This window comes from Crocuta crocuta, unplaced genomic scaffold, assembly GCF_008692635.1.
Source record: "Crocuta crocuta isolate KB4526 unplaced genomic scaffold, BGI_CrCroc_1.0 scaffold180, whole genome shotgun sequence".
In the NCBI taxonomy this organism is placed as follows: Eukaryota; Metazoa; Chordata; class Mammalia; order Carnivora; family Hyaenidae; genus Crocuta; species Crocuta crocuta.
The window spans coordinates 2,453,597-2,469,147 of NW_027527549.1; the positions used below are offsets into that span (position 1 = coordinate 2,453,597).

The 15,551-nt window shown below is 51.9% G+C and overlaps 1 protein-coding gene across 2 annotated transcripts in view; it reads left to right on the top strand.

Moving 5' to 3' along the window:
• The window catches only part of VANGL1 (VANGL planar cell polarity protein 1), a 49,697-nt gene that overhangs the window by 2,506 nt on the left and 31,640 nt on the right, over positions 1 to 15,551 (top strand). Inside the window, exons 1-4 of one of the 2 annotated variants that reach the window (XM_077767124.1) lie at positions 1,833 to 1,956; positions 3,697 to 3,771; positions 5,518 to 5,721; positions 13,289 to 13,421. In XM_077767124.1, the coding sequence (XP_077623250.1) occupies positions 5,651 to 5,721; positions 13,289 to 13,421 (204 nt within the window). In that variant the 5' untranslated portion in view covers positions 1,833 to 1,956; positions 3,697 to 3,771; positions 5,518 to 5,650. Of the gene's footprint in view, positions 1 to 1,832; positions 1,957 to 3,696; positions 3,772 to 5,517; positions 5,722 to 13,288; positions 13,422 to 15,551 lie in introns of those variants that run through there. The other variant, XM_077767133.1, reaches the window with a different exon arrangement.

Sequence of the window (15,551 nt, forward strand, 5' to 3'; positions counted from 1 at the left end):
AGGGTGCTCGCGGGAAGCCGCTGAACGAGACGGCTGCTGATTTTGACGTAGCGAGTCTGGAGAGAGACTGCTGTGTGAGCAAGAAGCTGGTGGTTCTGACATCTCCGCGCAGCTCATTTCCGCACTCTTCGCCTCTTCTGTAAAACTGAGAACGTAAGCTAGACGGTGTCTAGCATTTCTTCCACAGTGGATCCGTGGCCTGCCATGGCCCGAGGCCTGCTACAGAAACCCATGCTCAGCACATCTGTATTGAGCGCCTGGTGTATTCTGGGAATCAGCCGGACAGTACTGGACGTGGTCCCTGCCCTCGTGGGGCCGACAGTCTCCACGTGAGCCAGACGTTGAGTCCTCCGAGTAATTGCACACCGTATGATTGGAAACTGACAGAAAGGACAATTCTAGAGGCCACAGGTAGACTGAAGGGGCCAGAAGGGCCTCTTGGAAGAAGCAGCATTTATCTGTTTATTTTTAAATGTATGTATTTACTTTTTTAATGTTTATTTTTTGAGAGAGAGAGCGTGAACAGGTGAGAGACAGAGAGAGGGGGACAGAGGATCCAACGCGGGCTCTGTGCTGACAGCAAAGAGCCCAGTGGGGGGCTCGAACTCACAGACAGTGAGCTCAGGACCCAAGCCCAAGTCAGAGAGCCTGGTGCCTTGACGGGCCTGGAGCTGGAGAAGGAGAGTGCAGCCTGGGAGGTGGGCAGGGCCCACAGACCAGATAAAAAAGGATTTTGTGTTTTATGCCACCTGGAGCGGGCCACTACCGGATGGTACAAGCAGAGAGATGACATCCACGTTGTGATAGAAAGGTCACTCTGGGTGCACCTGCGCAGAGTGGGTTGTCTCCGGGGCCAGGATGATAGGGGGACAGTTCTAGATTCCAGGATCCATACTTTTACCTTTTTTTTAAAGTTTATTTTGAGAGAGAGGGGGAGAGAGGGTGTGCAAACTTGTAAGTGGGGGAGGAGCAGAGACAGAGGGAGACCAAGAATCCCAAAAAGGCTCTGCACTGTCACTGTGGAGCCTGATGCAGGCCTCGGTCCCATAAACCGTGAGATCGTGATCTGAGCTGACGCTTAATTGACGGAGCCACCCAGGTGCCCCTCTATTTGTACCTTTATGTGACTGTCCTGTTCAGGCCAGCCTAGCAGCCTATCAGTTTATTACCCCAGGAAGCTGATTCCTTTTCGGTACTTTGTTATCTTCCAGATAAGGCATCCCTCTGACCTTACTGGAATTCTGCTGATTTCTCGTGCATATAAGCGAACTGCCTCGTAAACATATCATTGCAGTGATAAGCTTCCCCACCACGGGTGCCCCTGCTAACTATATAATGGAAGCTCTTCCATTGGCCCTTTAATGCATCCACTCTGGATTTTGTCCATATGCCTCCTGTGCCCATGCTTCATCCTCCCTCAGATCTCGGACACGAGTAGATAGCCGAAATAGAAACAGCACGACTTAGGAGAAGGAGCCGAGCTCTGTGCAGACTGGATCCTGTGGGGAAACTTGCAGGCTTTGTAACGCACCGGCCCCCTGTCTTCAGGGGCAGCGGGCGGCCGAGTGCCAGGACAGGGACGGAGGCTCCTGAGGACAGACGTCAGCACTTAGTGACAGCAGGATGTGTGCGAGTCACAGGAAAGAGTGTCGGAAACGGCACCGGGCTGGATGAACAGGGTCGATCCGGTGACCGCGCCCCCCCGGCAGAGGAAACTGGGAAGAATAGCCCAGGACGGCAGATAGCACTCATGGAGGTGATGATAACCCCACGCGGAGCCAGAGGTAGCTGAGTAGGAGATTCATTTTGCAGTATTTGTTGAGTACCTACTATGTTCAGAGTATCTTGGTGTAGGCAGATCATAGCTCCTGACTCCAAGGAGCTTAAGCGAGAAGAAATCCGTGGATGAGGAAGAAGAAAGGGCGAGTTTGGAGACTTAAGGGATAACTCAATGGGGTAAGAGGGAAGACGTGTCGGAGAAAGAGTAGCCTCCGTGTCATCAAATCGGAGGCTCACAGGCAGCAGAAAGCTCTGGGACGACACGCTAGGGCTGGTGTGCATGTGCCGTTGTCACCGCTGTGTCCCCGTGGTGCTTACCAGGGGTTCCCCTGTGGCTGCGTGCTAAATGCAGAGGTAGATGAATGCAGAAATGGGGTCAGAAGGTGTAGGGAAAGGAGGACGAGGCTGTGACCTTTGGATTTGGCCCACTTAGAGCTGGTTCAGTGGAGCGCCGAGGGAGGAGGGTTGGGGTGACAGTCGAGGGGGAGGGAGGCCGCGGCAGCAGGTCCATACCACCCCTCTGATGAGTCCAGGCAGGACTCGTGGGAGAACCGGTCAAGGGTGCTGGTAGAGTTAGGTGAAGCCCGTCCCCAGAGGGCCCTCGGGAGCCCAGGATTTCCTCTGAGGGACATGCCTGGAGTTGTCCTAATGGGTGGCCGGGGGTTTTAATGAGGACTTGGAATGACGTGCTCTCACAGAGGGAGGGAACGAAGGCTGGGTCACCATGTGCCTTACCTGGGGAGCCTGCCTTAATGCTCTTACCAACTGGAAGAAGAGCGCATGTTAAGTGGCCTCATTTTATGGGCGGAGGGGAGGGGTGGGTGAATAGTGGCCCAGAGATGTCACAACTAGGAAGCCTGAACGGGACCAGCCCAGGGCCTGGGTCACCTGCCTCTGAGAGAGGCCGGCAGCCTTTAGCCGGAATTAACTGGAAGTGGGGATGGAAAGGGGGTGATGTGAGAGCCCGGCCGGGAGGAGGATCTTCAGGGAAAGAGGCACGTTCTGGGCCCGCCTGGGGACCCTGGCTCAGCTCCTGATCTAGGTGTCCCCTGGGTACAGAGCAGAAGCAGCAGCAGCAAAGCCCAGAGCAGAAAGGAGGTGGGAATGGAAGGTGCTGGAAGTCACTGAGATTGGGCGAATACAAGTAGGGGGCAGAGGAGGGAGAAAGAAGGATGAATGGGCTCTTGAAGTCGTCTGGGAAAGCGGAGATGGTCCAAGAGTGAAACTAACGCTCTAGGAAAATGCCACCGTTTGTTTTCATGTGTCCGCTTCCCAGTCAGCTCACAGATGGGGCGGCCTCATCTGCATTTTACGGGTGGGAAACTGCCTTGCTCTGGCGCACCACCGGTTAGCAAGCCTGGGGCTGAGATGCCAGCCCCGTGCTGTCTGACTGTGGGCGGGCTGCCGTGGGGGTGGGGGGCGGGCAGCGGGCACCAGCTCTGGCCTGCTCCCGGCCAAGTGTTTCTCCTGCTGCGAGAACCTGAACTTGCAATTTGTGGCTTTCAGCACCTGGACAGGAGCACTGGTGGGCACGACCGTCACTTACCTGCTGCGTCTGCAGCCGCTGCTGGCCCCGTTCACAGCCGTAGCTTCCTGGCTTCTCACAGCACATTTTTTCTTTAAGTTTATTTATTTGCTTTGGGAGAGAGGGTGTGCAAGTGGGGCCAAGGGCAGAGAGAATCCCAAGCAGGTTCCGCACCACCGGCACGGAGCCCCTGATGTCAGGGGCTCAAACCCATGAACCGCTAGATCGTGACCTGAGCTGAAGTCAGTAGCTTAACCGACTGAGCCATCCAGGCTCCCTGCCCTGTTTTTCACATTTACTGTGCAGCTCCTGAGGGGTTACATAACCAATTGGGGAGTAAAGCCTGGGATTGGGACCCAGCTCCCGACACTGTATCTGTTTACGTTTTCCAGATCGCCCCCATGAGGACAGTGGCCGGTTGATTGACCCCAGTTTGACAGATGAGGAAACTGAGGCTGACTTTCAAGGCAAGTGGCTCCTCCCAGGTTCTCCCAGGCAGTGAAGAACCCCGGCTAGAACCCACGTCTCCCCATTGCTCGCCTTGGGCTCTTGGCGGCAGAGGAGAAATGAAGTGATGAGTCAGGACACGCAGGCCAAGGGGGTGCTGGCCCAGGGTCACAGCCCCTGGAAGCGAATGTGCCTCACTTAGAGCAAATGCATCCTAAGGGGTGTTTAAGGCTAAGAGCTGGGTGGGTGTGTGGGGACTTGCAGGTTGTTTGTGGGGGGTTATGGGGGGCGGGGAGGGCCTTGGCATTTGTAGCTCCTTTGTTTTCTCTCCACTTATCTCACTGGCTTTGTTTGCCCTTTCAGCTCTGGGGGCCCTGGAAGAGGGGCCCTGAATTGGCAGAGACAGGCTCCAGGGTGAGGGATGCAGGGCCAGCAGACTTGTGGTTCTCCGGCTTCTGGGAGTCAAGGTTGAGCATGTGGGGCTCAGGAGTATACTTGGAAATGTTTCCAATTTATGTTTATTGCAAAGCAGTATCTAATGAAAATGTGGGGAAACGCCTAGAGCCTGCAATAAATAAATCACGTACTTCCATTTTCTGATGTTCCCTCTTAATCGTGTTTACAGAAGCCTTTTCTGTGATTATAACTGTAACACAGATTTAGGATGTATCTACAATCTTGTAGTCTGCCTTTTATCTTATTTTTTATTTAAAAACTTTTTTTACATTTATTTATTTTTGAGAGAAGAAAGAGAGTGTGATCAGGGGAAGAGTAGAGAGAGAGAGAGACAGAATCTGAAACAGGCTCCAGGCTCGGAGTTGTCAGCACAGAGCCCAATGTGGGGCTCAAACTCCCAAACCGCGAGATCATGAGCTAAGCTGAAGTCAGACGCGTAACCAACTGAGCCCCCCAGGTGCCCCTATAGTCTGCCTTTTAAATTTACCATTATATTGTAAAACTTTCCATTTTTCGTAATTATTTTAAACAGTTCTATGATATTTATTTGGGTGGCTGAATCATGTTTTCCTTATTCATTCCTCTATTTTGAGGGCATTTAGATTATTTTTCACTTTCTACTCTTATAAACAACGTGCTAATAGTTTTTCTTTAAAAAAAAAATTAGTTCCTAAGATAAAGTCTCAGGTGTTTGGATTCCTGGGTTAAAGAGGCATTACTCTTTGTTTCTTGCTTGCTTTCTTCTTTCTCTTCTCTTCTCTTCTCTTCTCTTCTCTTCTCTTCTCTTCTCTTCTCCTCTTCCTTTCCTTTCCTTTCCTTTCCTTTCCTTTCCTTTCCTTTCCTTTCCTTTCCTTTCCTTTCTCCTTTCCTCTTTGCCTTCCTTCCTTCCCTTCCCTCCCCTCCTCTCCCCTCCCCTTCCTCAGCTTTCAGAAACTGTGAGCAAAATCCCTTAAAAGCTGCTTCCCTGTGTATTGTTTGTGCAACCAGCAAAGTGGCCGTGGGTGGCTGGGCACTGTCTAGGCTGTGTCCAAGAAACGGCCAAGGGCCAGGCCTGTCCCCTCTCTGGTTTGCCCGCTGCCATGGTGTAGGGGGTTGGCCTGCCCAGCACCTCCCCGTCTGCCTCCCGGATCCCCGGGGAAGCTCGTCACTGCCTGAGTGGTGCATTCAACGTGCAGACACTTCTTCCTTGCACACCCGTTCCATAACAGAGACCTAAGAGGAGATGCCTGCTGTCATTTCTCTTCCACGGTCTTTGGGTTGCCTTTGAAAGTAGATCTCTTTTGTTCCCCCGCTCTTTCCACTTTTCCCAGACTTTGTTCCCGTCGAAGAGCGGCTCCTGGATTTCCAGACGCTGTGCAGTGTTAGGAGTCTAGTAGGTGAAATTCTCTGCCTCTACGGAGAGACACTGCCTGCTCCCTCATCAAGCGCAAGCTCCCCACTGCTATGGATACCGAGTCCACATACTCTGGATATTCTTACTATTCAAGTCATTCGAAAAAGTCTCACAGACAAGGGTATGTAAGCTCTGGCTGTTCCACGTTTCCTTTTGGGGAAACCGGCACATGGGTCCGGTCTCGAGAGTCACTTCTCAAATGGTAAAGCCAGCTCGCAGCGCTGCTGGTGGCTGGAGGTCCCTTCAGTCTGCAGTGCGTGAGAAGCTGGACGTTAAGAGCACTTAACATGCCTTGGGGGTGACTAAACCGCCAGTTTATATTTTATAGCTGCCATTACAGTCGATGACCTTAATTTTTCACAATTGATTTTAGATTAAAGTTTTCTCCCTGCAGTGGAAATGTTTTTCATTTCTAAGTGCTTCTCATAGGGCACCGTTCTCCCAAAGCTTTACGGAGAATGCAAATGAAAGTTCAAAAAAAAAAAAAGTGTCAATTTGTTGCTTTTTCCCTAAAGCTGCTGACTCATTGTCCATTAGGCAGTCGCTGTGAGGTTAATACACTAGGTGGTGGGATTGGCCCGGTGCCATATTTCTCTATGACTGGTTTTCCCAGTGAACATGCCTGGGTTATGAAAACTGCCTTCCGGGGTGATGGGGCCCCGTGGCCCTCCTCTGGGCAAAGCGCACGTCCGCGCTGGCATTTGCAGAGCCTGCTGTGTTACAGACCTGCAGACTGTTTGGTGAATAAAGGAACAAGGGAATGAATGAATGAAGGGGCCACTTTAACTGGTTAAGAATACAGTTGGTAAAGTTGTAGTGCCTAGTGCCGCCTCTTACTCCTCACCTGTGAAGTGGGTACAGCAATCCCCTCCTTACAGGGCTTTTGAGAGGATTGTATTAGATTGCGCGTGTAAAGCATTTAACACAGCACATGGTAGGAGGTCATTATCCAGTGATTGTATTAATGCTCTTAATGGCCTGGGCCTGTCAGCATTACATTCAAAGGTCCCAGCTGGCCACAGCCCAGAGGTCCAGCTGTGGTTACAGCCCAGTGTGGCCTGGGAACATTGGTTGGGGTAGTGTTTCCCTGACCAAGCAGTTCCTCATGCAAGCAGCTGAATGTAGAGCAGGACTTTGTTTTGTGAAGCAGCAATAAGATGCATCTAATTGACTTATTTATTGGGAGCCCATCTGGATTCACACAGGCAGTGGGGGGGGCGGGAGGGGGTCTGGAAGGACATTCTCTAAGGCGCTGGCAGCCGTGGTCACCCACAGGAAAGGGTCCAGACGCAAGATGGTGACGGATGGGAGTTTTGTGTACAGTTTATCTTTCTGCCCCCATTCAGTCTTCCCCAAGGGTGTGTTTTGTAATTAAGAATATGAATGGAATGAAAGAAGATGAAACAAAAATCTCCAAAGATTGTTTAATGACATGAGATCACGTTTATGACTCCATGTGATAAAAAAATAAAAGGAGGCGGAACTTTGTGCGTTACAGTAGTTCTATATTCTTAAGATGAATCGTAACATTATTCATGATGCTCATATTGTTTCTGAATATAGGGTTATTAAGATTTTGGTGTTTGTTTTTTTTAACCTCCATTATTTTCTAAATGCTCATGTATTGGACTTATAAGCCTAAAAATGTGGGGCAGGGATGTGAAGGAGCTTGCCCCAGACCCTGGGTAATTTCTGGAGGCAGGTGGAACAGAAGCTTGCTGAGTGAGGCCTCAGGTCCCCGCAGCAGAGCCCCGATCCCGAGAAAGTCAGAAACCCTCTGGTAATGAGAGATTCACCGCAAATTTCAACCGCTGGGCCCATGTGCCAGATGGGTTCTAAAAGGCCGGAAACAGCTGTTTTGAAACATCAGATCTTTGGCTCTGACCCGAGAAAGCCATCCCTTGTCAGTGCACCAAGCTTCCCCGTTCTACTTGGTGGTGAAAGAAGTAGGAATTTGGGGTGCCCTTGGTGCTTGGAGACAACTCAGGAGGATGCATCCCAGTGTTCTGAGCAGGAGCTATCTCTGGCCTCCCCTGCCTGCGCTGCGTCCCGATGGTCACACCTCAGCCCCCAGGCTGTTCTCCACCGTTTTCTCTGGCCTTTCGGGGCCCCCAGAAATCGATACAGCAGTGCCCTCGTGTTGACTTCAAGAGGCGATAACCTCCGATTAAAACAGCCTACGGAACTCTTAGCGCCTTCTTGGACCCATGTGGAAGGTACTTGGTGCGTGATAGGACAAGCTGAGACTTTAATAAACAATCAAGGAATGTTCCTGAATGCTCAGAAAAGCGCTGGGTGAAGGGATGGCCTTTAGAGATTCCATGGGAACAAACAGCACCCACGTGTGGTGCACTCTCTCTCTCTCTCTTTTTTAACATTTTATTTATTTATTTTAATGTTTTTTATTTATTTCTAGGAGAGAGAGAGAGAGACAGCATGAGCAGGGGAGGGTCAGAGAGAGAGGGAGTCACAGACTGAAACAGGCTCCAGGCTCTGAGCTGGCAGTCAGCACAGAGCCCGACGCGGGGCCCGAACGCACGAACTGCGAGGTCATGACCTAAGCAAAAGTCGGACGCTTAACTGACTAAGCCACCCAGGTGCCCCACATTTTATTTATTTCTGAGAGAGAGAGAGACAGTGTGAGCAGGGGAGGGTCAGAGAGAGAGGGAAATACAGAATCTGAAGCAGCAGCCTCCAGGCTCTGAATTGGCTGTCAGCACAGAGCCCAACACCGGGCTTGAACCCACGAACCGTGAGATCATAACCTGAACCGAAGTCAGACGCTTAACCGACTCAGCCACCCAGGCACCCCGCGGTGCACTCAGAGCCCTGTAGGGCTTAGTAACTGACGATGGGACCGAACCTATACTCTGTGAAAGATGGATGCCAGGGAGTTCTTTGCCCAGGTGTAAAGAATGTTACATGGTAATAACACCCCTCACCGGTGCATAAGCAGGCCTGAGACCCAGTCAAGGGTGCTGTGTCGCCTGCGAAGGCTGCTCTGTTCAGGGATTTGTCAGGAATTTGCATGGAAAAGTAGGAAAGGGGAGGGACCTTGCCTTTTGGTCATTTTAGTAGGCACCTAACTCCGGAATAATGAAGCGCACTGAACTTGATATGCCCAGTGACTCGATGATCATCTCTGGGGGACTGGCTGGGCTCCAAACAGATGACAAGTGACTCCTTTCTAACAAACAGGTCAGTGGTCTGGTTTTGTGATGTTTCCTTTCTCCAGGGGGTGTCCAGTTAACTTGCTGGGAAAATGGTGCGGACCTCAGCTGACCTTGCCTTACCTTTGGAGTTCAGAGCCTCAGCTCCCAACAGCTGTAACAGTGATGCTAATGAGCCCTCAGCGGGTGCCTGCTAGTACCCTCAGCCACTGTCCCCCTTCCTCATAGCAGTCCTAGAGCCTTGGGAGGCAGGGGGCCCCCATTCAGCAGATGATAAAACCGGGGTGCAGAGAGGCGGTGTTATTTGATGTTACAAGGTTATTAGCAGGTGCCCTTGGCAGGTTTCAGGCCTGACCTGTTGGTGCTTTGGGAGCCCAGGCGTTCCCCTCACTGGGCTGTGCTGGGTGGAGAGCCAGCGAGCGGCACAAGTAACTGGTAGGGGGAACGCGGTGTCACTCATGTGACTCCTGTGCTGAAATGCATTGTCCAGAAAAGGGCTGCCTGAGCGGTGATGGAATTGCCACTTTTGTTCCCGGGCGGCCCGAAAGTCAGTTTGCCCTGTGCCCGGCCCTCCCACCCGCGTCCGTGCCAGACGGAAGCAGCCAGCCTGCCCCGCGGTCGGCAGAGAAAGGGCAGGTGCTGGGTGGTGGTAGAGAAGGAAAGGGAGGAGTAACTGAATGGCGAGGCCGGCTTTCCCCAAATAGAAATGGGCAAACAACACACAGAGAGCTGAATAGTCTTCCCAGGAAATGCTGGCTGTCGTGGGAATGGAATGGGAATCGCTGGGGGTTGTGGCTGGAGCAAGGGCGTTTTACAGCCGCCCCCCAAGGGCTCGGCTCCAGAATAGCCTAGGTAGGTGCGTTTGCGCACGTGCACACACACACACACACGCACACACACACACACACCCCTGCAGGTACAGCGTGCTGGGGCGTCCTGTGTGCCTTCGCTGGCTCTTCCACCCTCTTGCCTGCACATGCAGGACAGATACGCTGATCGGACTCTGCTGGGCACATGCTTCACGGGGACCGACCCAGGTAAAGGGACAGGCTCCTGCTGCCAATACAGCTGCCCAGCCCCCCGGTGATCCGTATCACGGAGGCAGAGCCGGAGACGCCCCTCGTGTGCCTGGCTTGGTCACAGCCCCCTTGTGGTCTGGTGGCCTTACCCGCCCCCCCTGCCCCGCTCTCCTGTTTCCACCCTTTGGTCCCACAAGCACCGGGGAGCCCTCTCCCAGAGTGCCCTTGACACAGCATTTGGAGCTAGAGAGAAGAACATGTGGACACCTGCTGGAGAGGCAGCCGTCCTGTGGCTCAGAGCCCTGCACCCTGCACAGCACTCCCTGCAGGACTGGCTCAGACACCCTCCTGGAGCAGTAATGCACAGCCGGTGATTTTCGTAAAAGCCTGTGCGGCAGGTGTTACTTCTTAACAACAGGGACCAGCACGGTGTCGGGCACACGGCGCTGCTGATGCTCCATCCTGACGCATGCTGGCCTGAGCTTTTTCCCTCATCCACGCAATACCCCTTTAATAAAGAAGCCACACTACGCCTCAGCATCATGCAGCTGAGCATCGCACTCACGGCTCCCGCTATTGAGCCCCTGTTGTATACAGGCATGTCACAAACAGCCAGACTGCTGAGCAGTCACCCCCAACAACCCTCGACCCAGGAGCATTTGGGTGGAAGAACCAAGGGGAAGGTTTCCTGGTCTACCCTGATCACCCGGGTGCTGGGGGAAAAGGCAGGTTCCTTTGGGCTCCCCGCCAACATTCCTGTTTCTCTGCACACTCAGGTGTGAGGGGCACTAGGTGAGGGCTTCTGGCTCCAGCGGATGAGAAACGCTCCTGGGTTGTCAGACAGTAGGCTCCTATCTGGTTTACCTCCCTGGTTTACCAGGGGCGTGGTCAGGCTGTCGCTTCTCCTTTGGGTGCTGTGGGGCCCTTTAAGAGCCAGCTGGGGGGAGGTCTGGGGGAAGGGCTGCTGGCTGGCCCTAGAGAGGCTGTTTCCATCCCTGGGTGCCGCCCACTTGCTTTCTGCCTTGGCAGCGTTCAGGCCCCAGCACTTGGCACTCGGTGAAAGAATTTTGATTTCCAGCGGAATTTGTGCTGTCAGAGGATTTGACCCCTGGGACTAGTGAATAGACAGAGCAGTGAGGGGAGCATGTGACTTGGCGGACGGCAGAAAGAGTGACAGACAGGAGAGCGGTCAGGGATGGTGGAAACACAGGATGGAACCTGGATCCGGCTGATGGAGGCCCAGAGGAGCACGGGTTCTAGACTTGGTCCAAATGCTTCAGATGAAGACCGCGCAGGCGCGGGAAGCCTCTCCCAAATTGTTTATTGTCCTCACACGGGGTCCTTTTGAAGCGATTGTCTTTGGCTGCCCAGAGTGTCAGACCCATTGCCTTGTGCTAGCCAAGTTCACAGCGTATTTGTGCTCCACGGCCGGATTTCATGGCCCCGGTAGATCATCCAGTAGAGGGGGTCCGGCCAAGCATTAGGCATATTCATGCTACCAGACCTTCAGATCAGCGCAGCATAGCGGGTGTGAATTGCCATGGTGGGAGCAGACCTGGGTTCACATTCTGCTCCACCACTGACTATGACTGGGAAGTCAGAACCTCTGTGAGCCTCCGTTCCCTCATCTGTAAAATGGGGCAAGACTACCAGCCTCATACACTTAGTGTTAGAATCGAATGAAATTAAAGCACACAGTAAAGTGCTCTCTAAATTGCAGTGGGAGTGAATCGTTGGCATTGATAGATGTCTAGGTAAACAGATTCTCTGCTGTTCCCCTCGTTACCTGGTTAAAATAAAACACCCAAGTTGGCCAGAATACATGTATTTCTAGACTCTAATTTAACAATAGATTGGGATGGTAAGTTACACTCTAGAAATTGGAGATACTGTCCCTGAGAATTTCTGAGACCAAGAAAGCCCCACTGAGCTCTTTGAAGGAAATAACCAAAGCTTATCCCAGGGCAGTACTGATAAGGTAGGCGTTGGCCCACAGGAAGTGTGCATGTGATTGTGTTTGGTAAATAGTAGGTTAACAGGATAGCTGTGGAGGGAAAGGGCTTGGGTTCTGTGTTAATGGCTCCTTTTACATCTCCCTCTCCGAGGCCCTGGTACGGAGCTCTGCATCCATTATCTGTGTGGTATTATTATCCCCATTTCACAGATGAGGAAACTGAGGTTTTCAGAAGTTAAATAATTTGTACAAGGTCACACACCAAATAGGGGCAGACCTGGGATCTGACTGTTGTCCCCAGAGTCTGTGTGTGCTCTGTCCTGCCTGGGGAGCCTCAGGAATGAGAACAGGTATTTGAGGGAGGACTGATGTCAAGGCGGCCCTATAGACAGGAGGTTGAGGGAGCTTACTCTTGGCCCCCGAGGGGCTCCTTTGCGGGGGGTGGGGCGGGGGTCTCCTGGTCGGACTGTTCACAGATGGGGGTGGGAGTCCCAGTTTCCACAGGTGGTTAATGCCGGGTTGTGACCACACTGAGCCTCACACGGTGGCTGATCCCTGTTGTAATTTCAACACTGAAACTGAAATCTCACGGTTGCCCTGGAAGAAACCACCCAGGAGGTGCATCTGGGGTAAAATGAGGCAGCAGCCTGTTTTCCGTAGGAGGCCTCACTGTACACACACAGACAGTTGCATCCCCCTGGTGTCATTTGTCCTGGCTCTTGGTTCCTCTGGGCGCCTTCAGATTCAACCAGAGCCTACGAGAATGACTTTCAGTGTGAATTTGTAGGAATGAGATGTAAGTGCTTCTTCGTGCTGGGTTCGAATTTCCTTTCTTCTCATCTCATGCAAAGGTATAGGGTGACAGTGTGCCCCAGATTTTTTTGGATAGACCAAAGTGTAAACATTTTGTAGTATTGTCCCCACAAGAAAGTCCTAGAGAATAAATTTAGGCAGATTGTAAGCAACAAGTCACGTCAGCAGTTTTAGAGTAAAACGGGCCTCAGCTACAGAAGTTCTCAAATTCACAATTTTAGGCTTTGAAAAAGTGTGATATTTTCTCTTCTTTTTTAAAAAATATTAAATTTTTTTTTTAATGTTTATTTTTGAGAGAGAGAGCGCACAAGCTGAGGAAGGGCAGAGAGAGAGGGAGACACAAAATCTGAAGCAGGCTTCAGGCTCTGAGCTGTCAGCACAGAGCCTGACAAGGGGCTCGAACTCACAAACTGCGAGATCATGACCTGAGCTGAAGTTAGATACTCAACCGGCTGAGCCCCCAGGTGCCCCAAAAAGTATATTTTCAACTCCACTATTGAGGATGGAGTGACAGTCTTTCTTCAGGGTCTTCAAATGGCAAGAAAAAAGTACTAAGTAGGGAATAAAAATGAGCTTATTCTTGCAGGGGGTGGCTTGGGTGAGTAGTGGCTCCGTGTACGTGTAGAATTTTCCTAAGCTCAAAATCAAATCCGTAATATGTTTGGATGAGAGGTGATTCACGTGGTAGATATAAGTGCGCTAGCTGCTGACCAGTCATTTTTGTTTTTTCAGGGAGAGAAACCGAGAGAGACACAAGTCACCCCGGAATAAAGATGGCAGAGGGTCAGAAAAATCTGTCACCATTCAAGCTCCCACCGGAGAGCCCCTGCTGGCAAACGATTCTACCCGGACGGAGGAAGTTCAGGTGAGAATCAGAGGCCGTCTGTAAGCACATACGGCCACTTGATCAAGACTCTTTTCAGTCAGTGTTTCCCTAAGTCATGTCACAGGTAGGTTCTCTTGGGGTTTTATCTTTATTTTCCTAGCATGGTAATTAGTTTATCTGTGTCTGCTGGTTTCTTGCTGGTCTGAGGATGGCCTTCCTGCCATTGGCTGCCTTGGGGACCGGTCTGAAGCTGGTTGGACGGCCTGCTTTGAGTACGGTGTTGAAAAGCAGCCGCAGGGCTGATGACGGGGCAGAGACAGGGAAAGTTACAGGCTTTCCTCTCCGGACACTCGGTCCTAAGTGGAGCAGGTTGAGAGGGGAGGAAATGCTGCCTCTGCAGCGCTGAGCGGTGTGGGGAAGAAGAGGTTAGGAGAGCCCAGACGCACCGCTACAAGGTATATGAAATAAATCAGGGGCTGGGCACTTAGATGCCAGGTAGGCAAAACAACCCTGGAAGAATGAGAGAGGCCCTGAGTCACGGAGCAGGGGCGCACATGTATCAAGCAGACTGGGGGGCGAGCAGCAACCCATGGGGCACCCCAGTGTCCGGGCGGAGGCGTGTGGCAAACTGGAGAACGCGTTTCCTCCATCACAAGGAACGGTGGCTCCCCAGCTCTGGACACCTCTTACTGCTCGGAGTACAGGAGTTCGGCAGATGTGGGTGGACTGGTGTTTAAGAAGAGCTGGAAATCCGGATCTCCTGCGAAATCGCCCAGTTCTTAAATATTGCCAGTTTATTCAGAGCCGCTGCGTGGGCGCTTCTCTCTGGCCCCGACTGTCTGCCCGCCTGATTTAAATCAACAACTGAGCGCCACTCAGAAACACGTTGGCATACCCTCCAGTGCTCTTGAAATAAATGCTCGTACAGCCGTGGCCCCAGGTACACCAGTGTGGGCTCGCCCTGCAGGCGCGCACATATGTGCATCTTTAAGCAGGCAGACGGACTGGAACTGGAAGAGCCCGCGGGGCCCACGAGGTCCTTTCAGAACCCACAGCTCAGCCGTGGAGGAGTGTGGCATCTGTCCAGTGATGAGTCCCAGCCATCATCACGTACTCTCGCACCCGCTGCCGTGGGTCCTGGAGGGAGGGCGGCATGCCTGGGGCGGATCCCAAGGTTGGACCCCCTTGAAGCACTGCCGGGCATCAGTTTCCCCCTGCATGTGGATTCCGAGGCACTGGCCGCCCACTGTGAAGACGTTTCCGCTTTGCAGCTTCTTTGTGCCTTGGAGCCCACTGGGCAGCTGTTGGTGTTTACACCAAGTTGATGTGATGGGAAAGGCCTTGACATCGGTTTTGGAGGCTGTACTTCTCAGTAGCTCTGTGACCAGGGGCACTCGTGACCTTTGTGGGCCTTGGGCTCTTTAGGTATCAGATTAGAGGATCTTAGATCCTTTCTGTTGTAAGAACCCCAAGCTTCAGCGGACCCTCAGACATCTACGCTCTTTAGGCACAGATGTGCATCCGTTCTCAAAACGTACAGGGGGTTGAGTTAGCAACGCTGGCAGGAAAAGGGTGACTGGATAAACCGTAGCAGTGTGGCCGTCAACAAAATGACCACAAGATACTAGGAATAGGTACTTCCACACTGATTGTCAGTTGAATATTGGGCCCAGGACAGAACATGGAATATTTATACTTCACTCTTTGAGAGTGTTACAGTAAGTTCTTTTATGTCAGCTGTGAACTCACCTTATGTTACAGGTTGTTGTTTTTTTGTTTTTTTTTTTTAATGTTTATTTTTGAAAGAGAGAGAGAGACAGCATGAGCAGGGGAGGGTCAGAGAGAGAGGGAGTCACAGACTGAAACACGCTCCAGGCTCTGAGCTGGCAGTCAGCACAGAGCCCGACGCGGGGCTCGAACCCACGAACCGCGAGATCATGACCTGAGCTAAAGTCAGATGCTTAACTGACTGAGCCAACCAGGTGCCCCACAAGTTGTTGATTTTTGAATTTATAGATATTTTTTCGCTCCTCTTGGTGATTGCTTTTTTTTTTTTAATTTTTTTTAATGTTTTATTTATTTCTAGGAGAGAGAGAGAGACAGCATGAGCAGGGGAGGGTCAGAGAGAGAGGGAGTCACAGACTGAAACACGCTCCAGGCTCTGAGCTG